Here is a 20,381-nt window from a genome sequence, read left to right as displayed (position 1 = left end):
CGACGAAGGTGATGAAATGCGTCCTTGCAAATTTGATTATATAAGTAAGCATATAAGTAAAGACCGACGACGGTGTCTTAATTGCAATTAAAGGAAACTAAGCAATGAGTACCAAGAAAAACAGCTCAGCTCTTTGGTATTGAGTCTTCATCGAGAACCTGCCCATTCGTTTTTAATATTGTCACTTAAATTTAGGAGTGAGTCACTGCTAAACGAAACGGGAAACCAGAGCGGATCGCTCTATCGCTCATCCTCAGTTAATCGAAAAATATTTAGGCTCATATTTTCACCCCTCGCGAACAGACGCGTGAATCGCTGACAACAGTGCCAAATAAACAGCTCACAGCAAAAAGTTTGCCATCTTTTAAAGCGAGCATATGTGCTCGATCTTGATATGAAAAAGTCTACACAGAAGTCTCCAGTAATTTGACAATGACATATTTCTCGCGGCGAGTGAAGAGCAATCCTGAACAATGATAGGATTTGGTTTTGTGATTGAAAACCATCGTAGCTATTGCCAAAATCAAACAATTAATACTCACTACCACTGCGACAGTTAGGTTTTGTTGCAAACATCCAATCAGAAACTTAAGCAAGAGAAGACCAAAAGAGCGTACCGCACGTCCATTCGAACTCGAAACCATTGATATCCCGGCTTTCGGCAGTCATTTTTTCCCCACTTGGCACATCAGGTGGCGTGTTGATGACGAAAATCCATGCTTGACCACATTACACCAACAACAAGTTCCCACGAAAAAGAAAAGATAGCCACGCGCGCACGAACGCGGGACGAATCTCGCGCCGCGACGCACTCCCAGAAGCGAAACAGCCCGCCGGCTCGCGTCCCTCGCGCGTTCTAACGGTCCACCGACTTCCCGGCGCCAGCGGCCAGCGCATCTCGAGGCGCAAGGCGCGGGTTCGGGGAGAGAGTAAAGGCGCCCAGACACGTTGAAAGAGTGAAAGAGAAAGTTACGATAACAAGCTTCAAAGCCATTCACACCTTCAAAACAACTTCACCTTTATTTCGTATCATTAGATATGTGAATCAATTTTATTTAAAATGAAATAACAAGTGCCAACAGCCGCTGGGAGCGCGGCAATCGGAAGCAGTTCGCCGGACCGGACAAACGTCATAAGTATACGCGGCGGGACGGAAGTAGCCGAGAGCTTCACCCCACTGACGGCCATACCCCAGTGTACGTGGCGCTGCTGGCACTGCTCCGGGACTTCGCTGTTTCTAGCGGCTTCGTTTGCTCGTTTGATAAAATTAGTGATAAAAATGTCAATGCAACCGAAATGTTCTGGACGTTTAAACTAGAAGACGGAATTACAGGCGGCCTTCGCTGCTGCTGAAGCTCAATCGACTCAACAGCTATTTATTAAACAACGTGCGCGACCTGCTCGAAAAACGAAACCGAAAGACGATGAGTCGGGAGGGCGAAAGCTTTCTCCCGTCTGCCTGGAGAAGGAGAAAAACATTTCGTTCCTCCCCTTTTCTCGTGTCCGCTTGGAGGCGCGTCGGTAGAAGGGAGGAAGGCGCGCCGTTGCTACTTTTTTCCTCCCTTTTTTCTTAGAGTGTACGGCTCACCATCACGGCAGCCCACCTTCGCTCCCTCTGCTCGGAACTGTGTTTAGTTTTGTATTTTTTTTCAAATAAACAAAAAGCTGCACTCCCACTGGATACCCACTGCTGCCAACCCCGCCAATATGCCCTCACGACTACCGCACTTTCATTACCGCCCTCTCACGACTGTGATTGCCCTGAGGGCATGCCGGCGGGGGAGGAGGTCGGTAGCTACATATAAGCTGCCATCTCCAAGGAGCACCAGTTGGGACCTAGAGCGGGAGGTGCAAAGAGGCACGTCTCTCCTGCCAGGGTTTCAATCATGTTCAGTAACTATTTCTCTATAAATTTTTATATCGTCAGCATATCGCAGGACTGAAGAATCTAAAACACCAAAAGAGACCATTTCTTGAAATTACCCGAGACTGGGGCCAGAAAACTAAAAAGCATCAAATCGTGGAAGAGAAATTCGAAGTAATATATCTTCCACGTTTTGATGCTTCTTAGTTTTCTCGCCCCAGTCTCGATTAATATAAAGAAATGGTAGATATTAATATATATTAGGCTCGTCCGATTTACTTGCACCTCCTGCACCGGTGCAGATAATTGTAGGGCGGTGTTCTACAATTATACAAGGCCGGCGACTCCAATCAGGTCGGCTACATCAGCTATAGCGCCCAAAGACGGGTTAGGTCGAGAAAGTGAAACCTGGTTTTTCGGCGGGCGTACGTAAACCACGCATCGCAGAAAGATGAAACTCTGTGAAGGTGTGGCGCTAGCAGAGGCGATAAAATGGGACTGTTTGAGCACATAAAGTTACCTGAATCAAGAGATAAAAGAGAAAAAGAATTTTTCTATAACTCGACGTCCGCTTAAATTTAAGAAATTCGAGATTGTGGGCGCTGTAACGAGTTGTAGAAGAGTTCGTTGGCTTGACATGTTCGAAACAATCCTAGGGGCGTTCAGAACAGTAGCGATATAGTTAGTACACACGAGCCTTGGAGTCCTAGAAGGTAACTCGTAATTAGAGAGAAAAAAAAATGGTCGTTCGAAAAGCCCGAACTTTAACACGTTTCAGACTGTCCGTAGGAGGGACCTCTACAGCTCGTGTTCACGCATTATATCATTTCCATGTCGGACCATTTGGACGATGTCTCCCGCTCTCAAGCGGAATCCCCAACAGCGCAAATCTAAATATTTATTTTTATGTGCCCTCCTGTCGAATGCCTTTTTCTTTCTCCTTTCTCACGTCCTGGCACTGGGTACCGCCACTATACCACCTAGAAGACAGGGCCAGCTCATGACGTCATCCTTAGTGGGTCCCCTACCCGCCCCATGCGACAAACCAAGACGCGCTGGTGGTGACGCTGACGCAATGACGTTTGAGGGGCGAAGACCACGGCCTTTACCGTCTATAGGTGGCGTTGGTAGTACTGTGGCTTCGGGGATGCGTTGGTAAACTGCGCTGAAAACAGCTAGAGTTTTCCTTGTATACGACAAAAACGAGCGTGGCATTCGTACTTTAAATAAAAAGGATGATTTTTTTTTTCTTCAGTGGTGTTTTTGTTTTTGTTTTGAAAATCTCGCTGCTTCGTCGGTTTCACCTCCTGGGTGGTTCGCGCAAGTTTGTGGCAAAGCAGAGACGCGCTGAATTCGATTGCGTGAGCGCTGAGAGCCGAGATGAGCGTCGAACAGTGAAACGCTCTGCGGGTGAACACGTACATTTCGAACGATTTACTAGAATACCAGCTGGATGCTATGGCGGCCCAAAAGTGCGCCAACAAAATGCGCGGCATGTTGACAGAGCTCGAATACGAAGTCAACAATATATATGTGCGTCATAGAACAATGAAAAAGTACATAACGAGTTTAGGAGTACACCGTACACGGGTTTAAATCTATATCTCAATGCTCTTTTTTTTTTTGTGGCTTCGTGTTATTATACGGTAACTTTATTCTATATAGTGCTGCCTTGCCCTACCGAAAAATCCGGTATAACTTTTCACTATCCGGATTATGGAACCGGAAATTTGTTACTGGAAACCCGAAATCCAGATTGCAGACAAAGGAATAATTTCTGAAAACCTAAATTCCAGATAGAGTCCAGATAGAATCCAGATAGATTTCCGGTTCCATAATCCGGATAGCAAAAAGTTATACCGGATTTTTCGGTAGGGTGAACAGCTGTTTTCTGCGCATTGCAAAAACAGCTGCTCCCGGAACACGCTTAATTTCTCCCAAAAGGGGGAAATTAACGTGCACTGCGATGAGCCGGCCTTTTTTCTTTTTTTTTTTTCTTTTGCACTACGCTTTTTGGAGTTAAAACGACTATAGGTGCTTAGGAAAAGGCAAAATTTACAAAGTTCAGGCCAATCCTTTTCAAATGTTTCAATTAGTGATGTTCGTCATTACAGACATTTGTCACTTGTCTAGAAATGCAGAATCATAAACGGAACGTTTGCGTTCGTCCACCATGTTCGTAACTTCCTCCATCTGTGTGAAGACGTTTTACGCGTCAAGACAACAGTACATTGAAATAGCAACACTCGTTGGGTCTTCGAGAGTAGTTTCAGTAGCACACAAACTGTTCCTCGTGACCAGCTAAAATAGAAGCCTTTCAAAAGTGCGCGCCCTCTCGTAGCAGCTGCGCCAACCACCCGATTTTTGCCGTCGATTGGCCACGTTATCTGAGCTCCTATTGGCCACCAGGGCCGCGTCAGTGTTCGGCGTGAACTCGGGTCCAACCAGACGCTTCGTACCGAGAAATGGCGACCGCCAATGTTGCTCGATGTACTTTTTGAAGAAGCTCCGTTTCCGACTATAGTCGTGGGCAACTTTCTGTGGCAGTGCAGCTAAAGGTACGGGATGGCGTGCCTGAGCGCCGATTAAACCCGTGCACGCGCATTTCTCATCTCGTTGGAAGTGCCACAGATAGCTAGCATGGGCGTACCAACCGGGGGGGTTGGTACGCCCATGCTGGGGGGGGGAGGGGGCGAGGGCCCCCTTGCCCCCCCCCCCCCCCCAGCCCTCAGACCGGGTGGGGGGGGGGGGGGGGGGCGGGGCAAGGCATGTGTTTTGCCCCCTCTGAAACAGCCGCCACTGGGCAGGGCAAACACTGGCCGGCGGCGCCCAAGGGATATCAAGGGCACCGCCCCCAGCCCCTGGGGGGGGGGGGGGGGGGGGGGGGGGGGGTTCTGGTTTGCCCTTACCCCCCCACTCAAAAACAAGTTGGTACACCACTGTGTGCTAGTACAGTTTCTTTCCGGCACCGCGTATCTTCCAACAGACTTGTACGGCACTTATTACGAGTAACCAAATTTCCTGGAATTAGTTACTTTTGGGGGAAATTTTGTAATCACTTCCTTACATTTATTAGAAAGTAGTCGCATCATCAATTTCATTACTTTTGAAGGTACTAAGAATACTTTTTGTACGCTTTACTTCTTTCCAACTCCGTTTCTGATGGCGCCCTTGGTTGGTAGAAGTTTACTACGAAGGAATCCTCGAAGCAAATCTCGGCCAGGAGGATGGTTTAGCCAAATTGGTAGATTAAGAAGACAGGTAGTTCCTAATCCGGTGATTCTAATCCAATAATGGAGAGTACAAAAAGGCCCTTTTTCATACAGGCAAAGAAACTGTGTCTTTTTTTGTGTGTGTGTGTTTGTTTCTAAGTATTCATTAATCGGAAAAGTAACGGTCACTTTTTCAATTAACGGTCAATTACTCCTCATATTGAGTAATTGAGTTATCTAATTGAAAACTTTTTAAGAAAAAGTAATTGTAATTGTAATCGCTTACTTTTCTTTTTCTTTAGTGTCGTGTACAGACTCCCTGGTCATCTCCATGGATCGGTTGCGTTTAATAACACAGCATCTGTGGTCATCCTCAGAACGTGCCACAAGAATTTAATAAAAGTGTTCGTACACTCCGTCTTCTTTTTTAGAAGATGAGAAGAATAGAGTTATCGCGTTGATAAATCCTTAGATGGGCGTGAGGAGATCATTATTCGTTGCTTTTGCGTCTTATCACAAGCTGTTGCGTACGTCCATTATACTAGTCACGAACAATTTAAGAAACGTAGGATGTGCCCAAGTCCGAGCACCTCATCATCTCCTCGCAGCATATCAGCTTGCGGCGTTAACCAAAAAGAATAACGAAGAACCAATCAGAAAGCAAGAAGTGCGACTATATTATCGTCATAAGTTCTTCAAAATAGCAGTGTCTATAAAAACGTCATTACATACAAAAAAAAATTAAAAAAAATTTTAAGCTTAACAGATTTGTTAAAAGAAGAGCCGTGAAATGCGTTTTGTGCAGGTAAGTTATACGGGCAGGGGGACATAGTATAGGGGCTAATCGTAACAATCAGCCGACTAATTAATTAAAATTCGTTATTTGGATTTTTAATCGGAAGTTTTTAATTAAAAACCTGCTGAGCATCATCTAAGACCACTAAATCAACACCTGCCCCAATAATTCACCTGCAGCATAAGTGTAGGGATCGCGATTCTTTTTAAACAAATTTGTTAAACTTAAACAAACAAATGAAAAACACCCTGTAACTCCAGATTCTCTATTGCGCATTTTTCTACACCGGTAACGCCATCATTGGCACTAAATAAGAACGTGATTCTTTTATTTCATTAGAGCCTGATGACAGTCCTCTTGCCCCGAGATGGCGAACTGTTTACTTTGGTGCTGCAAAATATTCTTTTACCTTCATCATCTTGAGATGAGTCGCCGTTTGCCCCATCATCCTTAAACGTTTGCCCTTTTTTTTTTTTTTTTTTTTGTTTAAGGTGTCGTTGGCACTTCGCCGTATCGTCAAATTCTGCACGGAGGAAGAGATAGAGACCGGGAACGACTCGACAGGAGGAGAGAAATGCAGACAGAAGGGTAAGCGCTCACATCACAAACGGCGAGAGATGAGGGTGACCGAAGGAAGTAAGAAAATATAAAGTGATTAAAGAAATTTCCCTGTGAGTAATCAGAGACGTCATGTAAGAAGCGTAAATAAACCGACCCGAGCTAGTCAGAGAACATCATAATCTAAACCCTGATTGTCTCGGGAGAGAGAAAGAGATAAAAATATGTTTAGTGGAAAGGTGAAGAGGATATATCCCTCAGAGATTGGCAATATGGCCACTTCAGACTTCGGGGTAGGTGGCGAGGGGATGTAAAGATTAGACAAAAAAATATATGCGTGTACATAAATACCTATATACGTACACACACACACACGCACGCACGCACACATATATATATATATGACACGCACACACGTGTGTGTGTGCGTGTTTACTTTTTTCTCCCTTATGTATATACATATAGGTATATACACAAAAGAAAAAGGAATTTCGTTCGTTGTTGTTTGGTCATTTAGCAGCATGTGCTGGATCCAGAGTATTCTGTCCAGTTTTGCTTTTCGAAGATAGCGAATGAAGGAGGTCGGTGATCTGACTTTTCCCAATGCTGAGTCCCATGGTCCGAGGAAGTGAGTCAGGAAAAGAGCTTATTCGTTGGGAAGACGGAGAGAATGTACCAGTTCATTTCGTTGACTCGTGTGTTGGCTACACTGGCACAGGACATGTTCGAGTGTGTCTGTGACGGCACGGTCCTCTGATAGGTTCAGCTGGCCTATGAGGTTGAGATAGAATCCCGTTGAAGGTACGTTATGTCGCATTCGGTGGAGAGTAGTTTCAGTCGGCGTTTAAGACCTCGGTGTGAACGAAAGACAATGGAAGGGTGAATGTTGTGCAGGCAGTGGCGTACCAACTTGTTTTTGAGTAGGGGGCCAGACCACCCTCCCCCCCCCCCCCAGGACCGGGGGCGGTGCCCTTGGTATCCCTGGGGCGCCGCCGGCAAGTGTTTGCCCTGCCCAGTGGTGGCTGTTTCAGGGAGGCAAAACAGATGCCTTGCCCCCCCCCCCCCCCCCCCCTCACTCTGAAAACTGGAGGGGCAAGCACCCCCTTGCCCCCCCCCCCCCCCACCCCGGTTGGTAGGTACGCCCATGTGTGCAGGTGTCTGTAATAATAAAGCGGATTCGCCCAGAGGGAACTCATCATAGTCCTAACAATACGGTTGCTCTGGCCCTAGCTATGTTCGTGTGAATGGGATTATTAAGCCAGCATTAGGTGGGTGAGTATCCTTGGTCGCCAAATCAGCACTTTCCTTCCCTTAGATGGGCCGCAATTGCATGAGATGCATTGTAATATCAGAGCATGCTCTTTTTCGATAGCGTCCTGGTAAATTTTCAGAATCTGATAAACGAGCTGTGCATTGACGTTCTTGCTTTTAGTAGATTTGAGACTCTAAAGAGCTGCCCTAGCTAGAATTGGTAAAAATTGACCAATTATGTAATCACTCGCAGAAATGAAGCGAAGTGCTTCCCGAATCGCTACTAATTCTGCTGCTGCGAGTGATGTCGCGTGTGACATAGTTTTCCATAAAGTCTGTCATTGATGGATGGTATCAAGAAGTTGTAACTGGAGCTTTCATCAGTACTGGACCCGTCGATATAGACATGCGTTCGCGAACAATGAGGAACATTAATTATTTCCAAAGAGCCTTGCCTTAATACGGCCAACGAAATGTGTTTTTTAATGTCGCCCTGGAATATTTGTCCTTATGTTAATTATTGAATAGGTTCATGGGGGCGATTAACTGAACTCTGCTGGTTCGAAATCTCGTGGAGTGTTCAAGCTGCCAGAATTAATAATTTGAGCAAACCCAGACGCACTTCTGTTATCTGCCATATCCGCAATATAGTGGATTTGAGACTCTCTGTGCCTGGTAAGATGACGAAGGCCAGTTCGAAGGGTCTCATGCAGTCTAAGGACATCAATGGGAATAGAGCCTGCTTCAGCTACAGTTCCAACATTGGAAGTACATTTTGGGAGTCCTAGACAGGCACGTAGGTCTGTCTCCTTCCTTTGTTGTATTTGCGCTACATTGTAATTAGGCATGCATGTAGGGCTTAAGCTGCATACTATCAAGCGCTCTTATATTTGTGTGGCACATCTCATGAAGTACAGGTGGACTGTATCGAATAAAGCCGACAAAAGAGCGTTACATAAATGGATAAGTGGAGTCACAGACGCACCCCACGTAGTTCCACCTATGAATTGTAGGAGCTGGGTAATGCTATAAGCTTTCTTTTCAGTTTTTCAACGTTTGATGTCCACGGTGAATTTTTGTCTAGGATAAGAACAAGAAATCTGTGAGTTTGTACATATGAATAGGGTGAGCATCAATAGTGAGCCTATACCTAATGATTCTTTTCCGTGTAAAAGCCATAGCCGCGGGCTTTGATGGCCATAGCGATAATCCACGGGATTTTAAGTTATTCGAAATAACCTCACGTGCTTTCTGAATTCAAATTGCATTAAATCTCTGAATGATTGATGAGGTACATTTCCAAATATAATCCGCGTACGGAAGTATTCTGACATTTCGAGGAAGTTTGTCTACAGGTCCTATGAGGGTGACATTGAAAAGTGTGGAACTGAGAACAACGCACTGTGGCACGCCTCGAGCAAAAATATACTCAGCTGTTTCCCTTCTGCCGTCACCATAAATACTATTCTTTTTTCTAGATAGCCTCAAATCATGCGTAAAGATGTCCTCCTATTCCGGCATAGCAGAGTGCGTCGCGGATAGCCTTGTGGCTTATTGAGTCAAAAGCGCCCTTAATATCTAGAAAGACTGCTGTAATGAGTCTTCCGATTTTTTATGCTAGTTATGAGGTCAATGACATTATCAACGGAGTTGTGCCCGCGTCGAAAACCTGCCGTAACCTCAGGGTTTATGTCATGTTTCACTAGGTACCATTCAAGTCGGGTATATATCATTCTTTCCATGATTTTTGTGACAAAAGGGCAAAGCAATTGAACAGAACGATTAGAGGTCTAAGGGAGATTTTCCTTGCTTAAGGATCGTTTTGATAAAGGATTTTCTCCACTCCCGGGGCACCTGCCTCGTTTCCAACAATGTTTTGTACAGATCCAAGAGCCTCACTAAATGCCCTTGCGTACTCAGGTTAACTAAGGCTGCATAAGGTATACCGTCGGGACTGGGAGAGAATTCGAAACTTAATCCAGAAAAGGTCTCTTCTAGTTTTCGTAAATCGAACGGTGCGTTCATGAATGAAGGCGCTCGAAATGGACTGTTAGATTTAACAAGTGGAATGTTCGGATTTTCAACGTTCTTTGTGAGATTTTTACAGTACTCTTCAGCCACAGCTAGTTCCGGAAGATTTAGACGGAGTGCTAGTGCGCGGAAAGGGTGACGCTATTGTGGAGTCATCCTTAGACCACGAGCAAGGCTGCGTGTTCTAGAAAGAGGCTTACGAGGATCTAATTTTGCGCAATCATCTCTCTAATGACGTTGGGCTAGTTCATCTGGGTGGCGTTCTATGCGTTTTTGTGGGCGAACAACACTACGAATATTTTCAGGATCATGTGTTTTTCTTGTCTTTCGTTCGTATTTCCGGCGAAGAGCACAAAGACGTTCGTGTTCCACGTCAATCATAGCAAACCTTCGGAGTAAATTTTATGCCTTTGTGTCTAGCGTCACAAGTTTTCCGATATCACGGTAGAGTTCATCGTCGCTGCTAAATCATTCACATGCGTTTTCAAAGTTAACTTTGAAAAGGTAGCAATCAGTGGGTCGGATTGTTGACGATATGGTTTTGGATATAAACCCCTTAAGAAGTGTGTACGTAGGCAAATGGTCACTGCTATGGCATTCAATATCTGTGAACCATGTAAAAGAATTCGAATAACTGCAACATGCAAATGTCGAATCCAAGCAGCTGCTTCTAATTGTGCCCCGGAAAAAGGTCGGACTTCCGTCATGCAGAGTAAAAAGACCATGCTGGTGGGTGGGTGCCACAAGAGAGGTGGTTGATTTCGTGCTTCCCCATAAGGAGTTGAGGGGCATTAAAGTCCCCGTTAAGATGTGTGGAGAGGGGGTGTTTCTTATAATAGAACTAATAGGGGGCAGAGAGTCAAACTGTGTATTTGGCGGAATATATCCTGCGATTAGGGTGAACATGTTACGGCCTTGTTTGACAGTTAAACCGACGTACTCACTGGTGGCATCTGAGAATAACTGTGGGAGATGTAGGTAAGATCGTTACAAATTGCCACTAGAACTTTGCTTGCAGATCTACCTCGCAGCGAATAAAAAACTCATTACACGATAGACGAAAATTGATGGTAATGTTGGATTCTGATAAGGCCATAACGGGAAATTAGTACTTTTACACTAATCGGCAAAAGTCCGAAAGACGGCTGCGATGACCCCTTGCATTCCACCGGAAAATGTTGCTTGGTATCAAAAATCATCTATTGATAGCGTGTCGGGATCAACAGCTGGGACCTGGACAGAGAGTAGGCTCAATCATCTATAGTGAAAAGTGTAAGCATGATACCTCTGAAAGCTGTGTCTTGCATGCTAGTGAAAAAGGTCTTTGCAGCTTGAAAGATCTGCGGCCAAAAAGACGTCAGTGGTAAGGTGTGTTGGCTCCGTAGGCTGGAATGATAATGACTCCAATCCTGGCTCCTTAAAAAGAGCCAGGTCTTCCGTCAGGGCTCTCGGTGAAATCGTAGGCCTGTCTTTCTTCAAGACGGTGGTAAATAATCCTGATAATACGCTGAATAATCTGAGATGGCGGACGGGTGTATCCGGCTTGTTGATGCTTCCCGCGTTTATAATTCTCCCATAAGCGGAAGAAGCATATCAAGCAGTATGTGACGTTTTGTGCCCATTGAGCGTCGACAGAAGATAATAGGCTGTAGGCCTTGCGAGCTGCTCTTTTGACCAGCGGAATCCAGCTCTCCCATGCATTCCCTTTGGTTGGCGGAGCGACAGAGTTGTAAGTAGCCTTCAGCATTGAATCAGGAGTGGCAGCCCTTGACGTCGACGGCATTTTCCTTTCTCCCTTCGGTTCTGAAACCTGAGTTTCAGGGTCGCTTGAGAAAAAGGCCCCCTCCGTGAGCTTCTGTTGATCCTTCTTCAAAGCTGCAGAATAGCCATGGGTGCTTGGTTTCTGCTTGTTAGATGTTTAATTCATTGTGTTCTGTGGGTGTCGAGGTCGCTGTTCAAATTCAGCCATTTGTTTCGTTTGGCTCTGTTGCGAGACGGCGGACTTTGCGGCGCGAAAGTCAACTGCGTGTTTGTGTTTGCGTTCGTAGTTGCGGGTGTAACTTTCTTCCTGTCATTTTCGGCAGAAAGAGGATGTAGCAGCGTGAGCTTGACCGCAACTTGCTCCTTTTTCGTGAGCAGAACACGTGTCGTTGCCCTCGTGGGCTTCTCAGCAGCGACTGCAGATGGGTGGGCGCTTGCAAGTGGCTTCGCAATGTCCATATTTACAGCAGTTGCGGCACTGAATTGGGCGTTCCTTGTACGGGGACACCGGACAGCGGACCTGACCGAGATTTTAAAAAAACTCGGCAACGTTGTTTCGCTGAACGATATCTTAACTACGAGACTTTGTCCAAGCCGTTGGATTCTAGCCACTCGACCTTCTGGTGATTTCACATGTTGTTTAATTTAGGCATCAGAAGGTGAAGGTGTCAATGTCTTTGATCACTCCGAAGTGCCACGGAACAAGCTCGTACGCCCTATCTTTCAAACAGCAGATCTGAGTGCAGGCAAGGAGCGCATGGGTCGTCTGGCAATGTAGAGTCTCCACTGAGATCAGATTTGATCTGCTGTTGGGCCTAATTTTGCGGATACATTCGGTACACATCTGTTCTAACGCGACACAAAGTTTTAAACTGCTGATCGCTGTGATGTTTTGGCTTTCAACAGCTGATATAAACGTTACAGCAAAGGCCTACTGTCGTGGTAGGTGATTTCATAACTGTGTCTCCGCTTGGGTTTGAACCGGAGTTATTTTTCCGCTTCTTAGATGTCTTGGCGCCTTACTATCCACCTTGGTCGGTGTCAGCAATATTCATATCGACAGTTAACAGTTCAGCGTTGGGTGGAAAGATGTTGGGTCCGTGGTCAGGTGTTCTAACTCCTGCAAGATTAGTGACGGAGGCTTCGTTCTCTAGCTCGGCGATAGAGGATCCGCGAGTTGAAGAAGGAATGTTGTAGCGTTCAGTTGGAGTCTTCTGACTTGCCGTTAGCCATGGGGTTCCGGTGGACATAACGAAATCCAAATCAGGGTTTACACGCCACCCCGATCGAAAGCCCCGCCGCCGACAAGCGAAGGAAGCCTTATTAATTGTTCGCTGAAGCTAGAATTGTCTAAACTGGTGATATTATAAAGAGAAATAAGCACAAACAAATAAGCCGAGAAAATGCAGAACTGTTCGAATCGCTTCGTGTTCTTCCTCCGATTGTCTCGGGAATCTGGACATGTAAGTTACTTACTGATGTAATCTCAATGGGATCAACGGGATTGAATACCCTGCTCCTGAAAAAAAAAAAAGGATAGTCAGCCGATTTTGCAAACAACAACAAACCAAAAGAATGGCATAATTTTAGAAGTATTATCGGACGACACAAATAGTTGGAGATAAATAGTCGCATGAACACGCCGACGCATCCTCACGCGGAGCGCAATATCACTGTTTTCGCAAGAACTTCGCAAAACGCTGATTCGGAAAAATGTTTAAATCGCGAGATTGTCTCTGCTCCGTGACACTCAGAATAAGGCAAGCATGATAGGCATCATGGCTAATGCCATAGCTCTACAGATCGCACTGGCTGGTCGTAAACGTGCTTTGAGAGGAAGGAGCCGGTTAACCCCAGGGGTATTTTTTCGACATCTTCTAAACCCTGAGATGGGGAACGATAAAAAAACGGACGTTGTTGTTGTTGTTGTTGAAACGCTTTATTTACATGAAAATGAAATGAGCCGCCGTGTAGCTTGACGGACAACCGTATAGGTCATCCGAAACGGTGGCGTGGGGAGAGAGAGATAAGATGGGAAGGACAGAGAGAAAGAGAGACTTGTATGTAGAATTTTTTTTCTCTTTTCTGGAGTTCACGATAGGACTGCTTCCGCCATCTATGAGCCGCAGTCTGAAGTAGGGGTTTATGTCTGCTACTGGCGGGGCTGCTTGCTTTTGTTTAGAAGAAAGTCCCTTACAACTTTATATTTGGGCATTGAGGTGACTTTTTCGTGCCACAATCACCGCAGTAGACGCCTTCCGGTGAGATTTCAACATTCTGCGATGCCTGGAAATCTAAAAAAAACTGCGAGAACCCTTTGAACGGTTTCTTTGACAGAGCTTGCAGGTCGCTGTTTATTTGATAGAAAGATAAAGAAATAGAGAAAAAAAACGCTAAACGAAGGATGCGCTGCCTAGTAAAACATATATCTATAATTCTCCTTTTTAAGGTTTGTTTAGATAATATAGTTCTCGTTTGAGGATTCTAAGTAGATATTCACAACCAAAAACTTGATTATTGGGTAACTTCTGTTTCAAACAACAAGGCTTTGTTATACGTTTGCTATGCTTCAATTTTTTTTTTTTTTTTGAGGACTATGTAACGGTTATTGCTCATATTTGCAGCCATAAAAACAGTCCACAATAAAGTGAAACCGAGAATACTGGAATATTCCCATCGACCCAGCCGTTATTGTGTTTTAATGAAGAGTATTAGTAGATATTGCTCCGACACTCTCGAAACGATACCAATTCGTATGAGCAAAGGCGCGTGCGGAGTATCGTTATCGAAGTTATCGCAACGATCTACTGAAACTCCCTATCCTCTACAAACTATAGGGAGTATTCACTGGCGGCCATATCCGTGTGCGCTGCTGCTGAGCGTGTGCTGACGGCGAGCTTCCGTAGTCCTTTTGGGGCGTGCATTTAGCACCATCAAGGTAGCCGGTCTTAGCAGGCTAGTAATGTGAGCTCGTTCTGAGCATGCGCTCTAAACATCGCCCTCAAATATGGCGTCCAGTGAATACCTCCTATACTTCCTAAACCACACGACGAAAACCGGCAGGAGAGGTGATCTTGGAGCAGTGCTCTTTCGCTTGGAGCAAGGCCAGCGATGAGAACTCCGGCACGGTGCTGAAGAACGTCAGCCTGAACGTGAAGCCCGGATCCCTGGTCGGAGTTGTCGGCTTTGTCGGGAGCGGCAAGTCGTCTCTCCTTGCCGGAATTCTCGGTGACATGCACCGTCTCCAGGGCAGCGTGACGTGTACGGTAGGTGACGTTGGCTTCTGCTGGAGCATCAAGAAACTGGTCAAAGCAGCACCACCCGTAGACCGTTCTTTCGTGGCGGCCGCCATGTTGAATCCTGACGTAGCTTGAGTTGGGGCAAAATAGCGAGTCATTTTACTTTCCGATTGGAAGGCGTTAGAATTCAAGGGGTTCGCGACGATAGTCCTAACATTTTTGGTTGCATTTTCGTATTATTGTAGTTTTGTTTAAACTATTTACTTTAGTTTTTGTCGTCCAACCCAACTATACGCCATATTTTAACCAGGAACCGTCAAATAAAAACTCTCTATACTCTGTTTCACACTAAAGGCCATTCACAGACTTGTGTTTGCTTAGAACAGAGGTCTTGTGACCTCTTACAACGAGAGAGCACAGTGGCACGCTGGCGCCATTTATGAGGCAACCCTGGAACTGCCTTTCACTAGAGCGAAGATTTTGCGATGTTTGCGAGATCAAATGCATGCACTTACTATCTAGAAAGAATGGTAGTTTTATTACATCACCAAAGCCTTCTCAAGCTAAGAAAGAAAGAGCTCGGCTGAGCTCGTATCGAGACCGAGTGTTACGTCGGAATTTGACCAGGACTGGTGTCCAATGACACCCTTCTTTGCCAGTGTTGCTTTATGAGGCTTTGAAAACGACCTATAGCCACCTGAAGACTTCCTCTTCATGTGGGCCTCAATCCAATTGCCAGAAAACATCAAAAATGAACATAATGAAAGCGCCATGAGTGGTATACCTGGAAGTACAAAGTTCTAGTCGTGTCTTGGAAGAATCCATGAAATAACTGACATTCACGCGAACTGTTTGCTTCCTTGCCAGGGCCGTGTGGCTTACGTTCCCCAGATCGCCAATGTGCACAACATGAGCGTGAGAGACAACATACTGTATGGTACACGTATGAACAGAGCAAATTACGAGCGCGTGTTGCGTTCCTGCCAGCTCCGCAATGACCTCATAAAATTTCCGGCGGGCGATTTGACAGAGGTCGGGGAGAAGGTAAGTTGCGCCAACACTCTTACAAAAACCATCGCATCTTTCTTTTTTTAGTTTTAATGTATAGAATGCTCTTTAACAGAAGCCCGTAATCCCAAAAATTCGTTTGTCCGCCCGTTCAAGCATTTCGCCGCTAAAGTTAACGGGATAATTGACGTCATGTGACATACGGACGATTTCAGTTTCGTCGATGAGCTTAACAAGGAAATGGACGTCACTCGTCCAATATATCATTTAAGTTTACCCCCTACAATTAGCGATAAAACTGACGTCACGTGGCCTCTACACAAATTCAATTTCCCGCTAAATTTAGGGGGAGACTCGACGCTACTATAACTGATGTCACGTTTCCTAAACAACCGTTTAATGCCTTCTAGACCGATTGACACGATCGCTCCTCAATTACGGCATCCCGTACGTTATAGGACTTTAAATATCAAGATCTCTGGCAGCTTCTTCTTTTTCTTTTTCGTTTTTAGTTGAACCGGCATTTTGAAGTTCGTGCTTTTGTGTGTTACAACAGTTTCACTCGTCTTGTTCCAAAAGGGTGAGACGTTGAGTGGCGGTCAAAAACAGAGGATCAGCCTTGCTCGCGCAGCCTACAACCAGGCCGACGTGTACCTCCTGGACGACCCCCTGAGCGCCCTCGATCCTGGAGTTGCCGGCCGAGTGTTCAAGGAGCTCATCGGCAAGGACGGCATCCTCAACAACAAGGTCACCTCGAGTTTACCTATTTTTAGCTCTTCTTTAGCTCAAGGCCTCTAGCTCAAGGCCTCTAGCTAAAGGCCTCTAGCTCAAGACCTCTAGCTCAAGGCATTAAGGTCTGCCAACTACCCTCCCAGTGAAATCCAATTAAAGCTCGGCGTCGTTCTGATGTTATCGTAACTCCTGAGCAAAACGTAGACGACTTGCTTTGCGCATACCATTTAAAAGACAAGACCTGCGCCGTCCCCCCCCCCCCCCCCCTCTTTGTTCTCGTCTTCTAGCTGGTATTGCTTGAACCGTAGAGTTTTTATAATGTGCGCTAGAGGTTCAACTGGCGCGAGTGTCTATGTGACTTCCGGGAGGCAAATTGAAGCAGACTGGAACCAGTCTACTTTTGCGGTGCTCCTGTGCGTTCCTATGGGAAAACGAGCGTGAATGTTGTCTCTTTGACGGCGAATAATACAGATAGCTTTGGTTATTTCGGTCGTACCAAGTATTATGTACCTTTATTAACATTTTAGAAGTGTAATTGGTTTATTTAGCTCATTTTTTTTTTTTTGTGAGTGAACGATGTTTAAGTTCGCTACATTTCAGGCCCAAACCTGCGTTTTACAGCGGGTGTATAAAACCAAGCGGCGATTCTAAGCAAAATACCAATTGTAAAAAATGTAGAGTGTGTTCAAGGTTCGCCAGTTTTCTGTTAGTGTTTATACGTTGCTAATATACCAGTCCTGCCACTAGGTATATGAAAATGACCCCGTCTTGCATCTTTACGAGCGGTTAATAACACTCAAAATGTAAAGTACAGCTGAGTACGTGGGCTATGAAATGTGTCTAATTTTATTGTTTTCTATGCCGGGCAGCTTTCATCAAGCACTTCTTTTCAATGATTTTGAGCGGGCGGGTGATGTTTTGAACAAAGAACAAACGTATTCGCACAGATGAGAAAGAATAAAGAAGTACTTATTGAAAATCGGACTGTATTACTTGGCCTTCAATTTATTCTAATCGTACTTGCACAGGGAGTTACTGATCCAGTGTTACTTCGTAGTTCTTGATGTCTCTCTTGGTTTTCCAGCCGTCCTTCGTTTGTTCGATTCGAGCGCCGACGTCGTGTTCCTGCTAACAGCGTATGACAGTGCACATAAATACGCACACGAAGCCGTTTAAACACCATTTTTTATGCAATGACTTTGAAAGAAAAACACCGTAACGGATTGAATATTTCGTCTGTCTGTCTGATAAATGTTCCAAGCTACCTACGTACGAATTATTCGGGATATTTGCCCTCGTGATCGAGCGCAGGGAGAAAATACACTCACTTTTTCCCATAGAAATACATTACCGGAAGTCAATTTTCGACTGGTTGCTGTCTGCTTCCATTTGCCTGAGCACAATAGCACCATTTGAACCTCTAGCGTACATTATACGATCTCTACGGCTTGAACAGACTATTACACTGCGCCAGCTTCTCATTGGCCGCCCGCGTCAAAATGAATATGGCAAAGAAAAAAATGTTTTTACCGCTGCGCGATTGAGTTTATGCTCCATTTGTTTCGAGCTCCAGCAGTATAGCTTAAAGTAAAACCCACTCTCTTTGATTGTATGCTGCTAAACCTGCAGAGTCGCGAAAATAATGAAGGACGATGGCACCATTTGCTCGTTTGCAATATCCGTCTCCGCATGGGTTGCTTAGAAGCATCGAGAGATGCTTCCAAGCAGTGTGGGCACATGAGCAAGAAGAGAATTTCTACGCACAATGCTGTGTTCTCAAACCCTCATGCTCGAAAAGAACTTTATGAATCAACGCTGCGCAAGGCTTTGAAGATGAAGATTCTAAGGTATCGGCTCCGGTTCTAAAAGAATTGTGTAGAATTAAAAAGTTGGTTCGCGGTCTCTTTTTGGTGACTTCTGATTTTAGATGGCCCTGGTATTCAATTGCAGACACGGATCATGGTGTGTAACCAGGGGTCATTTCTGTCATACATGGACCAGTTGGTCCTGGTTCACAACAAGCACATCATCGTGTATGACAGCGCGGCCAAACTACTCAAGGACCCGAGGAGCCCCGAAACCCTTCGCAACAGCTCTGTTACAACGACACAGAGGCCGGCAACAGACCACAGGTTTGGAAACAGAAACTCTTCGATGCTGTGAGAGCTGTACCAATCCCCCCTATAAGACAATGTTTTATAGGGGAATTGGACAACGCCGGGTACTCGCACTTTTATTGCTGCATCTTGGAGGTGGATAATTCGCGAGAAGCTCTCGGTTTATACAGCCCGAAGTTACAGCAACAAAAGGTGTCCCTTCGCCGTGAAGGTACCAGTGCAAGGGGATGAAATGGGAAGGGTGGCAAGGAGAATTTTTCTACCCTACGGGAAAGGATTTTGTAGGCGCCTTTAAGTCCAAAAGCAGCCGACGCTACGCGAGCTGACGGGAACAATCAGACAGCGTCAAAACGAGCCATCGTGGTGGTGGTGGCGGTGTTTGCCGGACGTGAGGTATTGTCTCACTGGCTGTGGTGTTCGCCATGTTTCTGTACATCTGCTATCATCGCTGAACTTATCATAAACAGAAAAGGCCTGGCTTAGTGACTTGCGCTTTGTAAGCTGCTTGATTGGTCTCATTGGCTTCTGCGTCGGCTGCGTCTGGTAAGCAGGGATGGGCAAAATACATGATAATATGTATCGAAATACAAATACAAAATACTTCGTCAAAAATGTATTTAATTACAAATCTAATTACATTTCCGAAAAAGCATTTAAATACAAGATACAAATACAACCAAATGTATTTGGTCTCCTCCAAATACTTTTCCAAATACATTCCTCAAAATTTGCGTCAGCGACTTCAGGGCACCTGCAATGGCTTTCTGGTTATCTCATTTTAATTTCGCATCGCACACTCGGAAGTTAGTGTGCGAGGCTCTAGTAACGTAATAGAAATATAATTTAAAAAAATGTAATCAGCTTGGACGTAATAGATGAAAAAAGTACAGAGCTTCAAGCAGCTTTTTTTGTCGATTACATTTTGGTATAGATCACTAAAGATCCGAGAAGACCAAGACGCGCAGCACTAGCTAGATAATTTTTTATTGTTGCAACTCGCACCAGTTACGAAAATCTGGACGACCCGCGAATTTAGAATGTTCCAGGCAAAAATATGGATGAAAATCAGGCTGGGAAGCATCACAAGTTGTTACAAGCACTTATTTAGCCAGGCTGCCTGTGAACATCGATTTCGTCACTATTCTTGCCCTGGACTAGCACCGTAATCACAAAGTCACTAAACACTTGTGCTTGATTGAGAGACACTACATTCGGTGCAGAGCGTAGTTTTCTTCCTGCTCTGGACAGAGACAATAAATTTGAGGGATGTATTTTCGCCCACAAAATTGTATTTAATTACAATTGTATTTGAAATACCTACGTTTTAGTATTTAAATACACACGTCAAATACAATACTCAATTTGTAATTAAATACAAATGCAAAATACACAAAGTATTTGAAATACGTATTTGAAATACTTGTATTTGAAATACTGCCCATCCCTGCTGGTAAGTATAGCTATACACAAGGTACAGGTGTTCCAGAGATACCCTCTAGATGCTGCGTTAAGCGGTTACAACGGATCCGCGCGCGCTCGAGTATACACTCAAACGCAAATGTGTGAACCAACATTTCTGTAAGCAGTGACGTGTTTGCAGTGTTCAAAACGTGTAACGATAACGGATTTTACTTTCTAGGAGAATGCATTCTACTCCCTCTCATTTCCATTAGACAGCGCGGCTACCACACCGTATTTAACGGCATTGACAGCCCGCGTCCGAAGGAACGTATGCCCATCGCTGTCCACGCTTTCGTGATGAGGGAGAGGGATATGCCGCCGACGCACCGAGATACCGGATTTGTCAAGACA

General features: G+C 45.1%; 1 protein-coding gene across 1 annotated transcript in view; it reads left to right on the top strand.

Annotated features, from left to right (window-relative positions):
• LOC8042678 (ATP-binding cassette sub-family C member 2) overlaps positions 1–20,381 on the top strand; it is a 44,959-nt gene that overhangs the window by 9,037 nt on the left and 15,541 nt on the right. Inside the window, exons 4-8 of the mRNA XM_040501625.2 lie at positions 6,364–6,460; positions 14,537–14,739; positions 15,580–15,756; positions 16,300–16,467; positions 18,403–18,584. Coding sequence (XP_040357559.2) covers positions 6,364–6,460; positions 14,537–14,739; positions 15,580–15,756; positions 16,300–16,467; positions 18,403–18,584 — 827 coding nt within the window. The remainder of the gene's footprint in view (positions 1–6,363; positions 6,461–14,536; positions 14,740–15,579; positions 15,757–16,299; positions 16,468–18,402; positions 18,585–20,381) is intronic.

The sequence above is a fragment of the Ixodes scapularis genome, unplaced genomic scaffold (genome assembly GCF_016920785.2).
Source record: "Ixodes scapularis isolate PalLabHiFi unplaced genomic scaffold, ASM1692078v2 PGA_scaffold8__174_contigs__length_109621045, whole genome shotgun sequence".
NCBI lineage: Eukaryota > Metazoa > Arthropoda > Arachnida > Ixodida > Ixodidae > Ixodes > Ixodes scapularis.
Note: the sequence above shows the minus strand (reverse complement) of the source record. Positions and strands in the feature narration are given on the sequence as shown.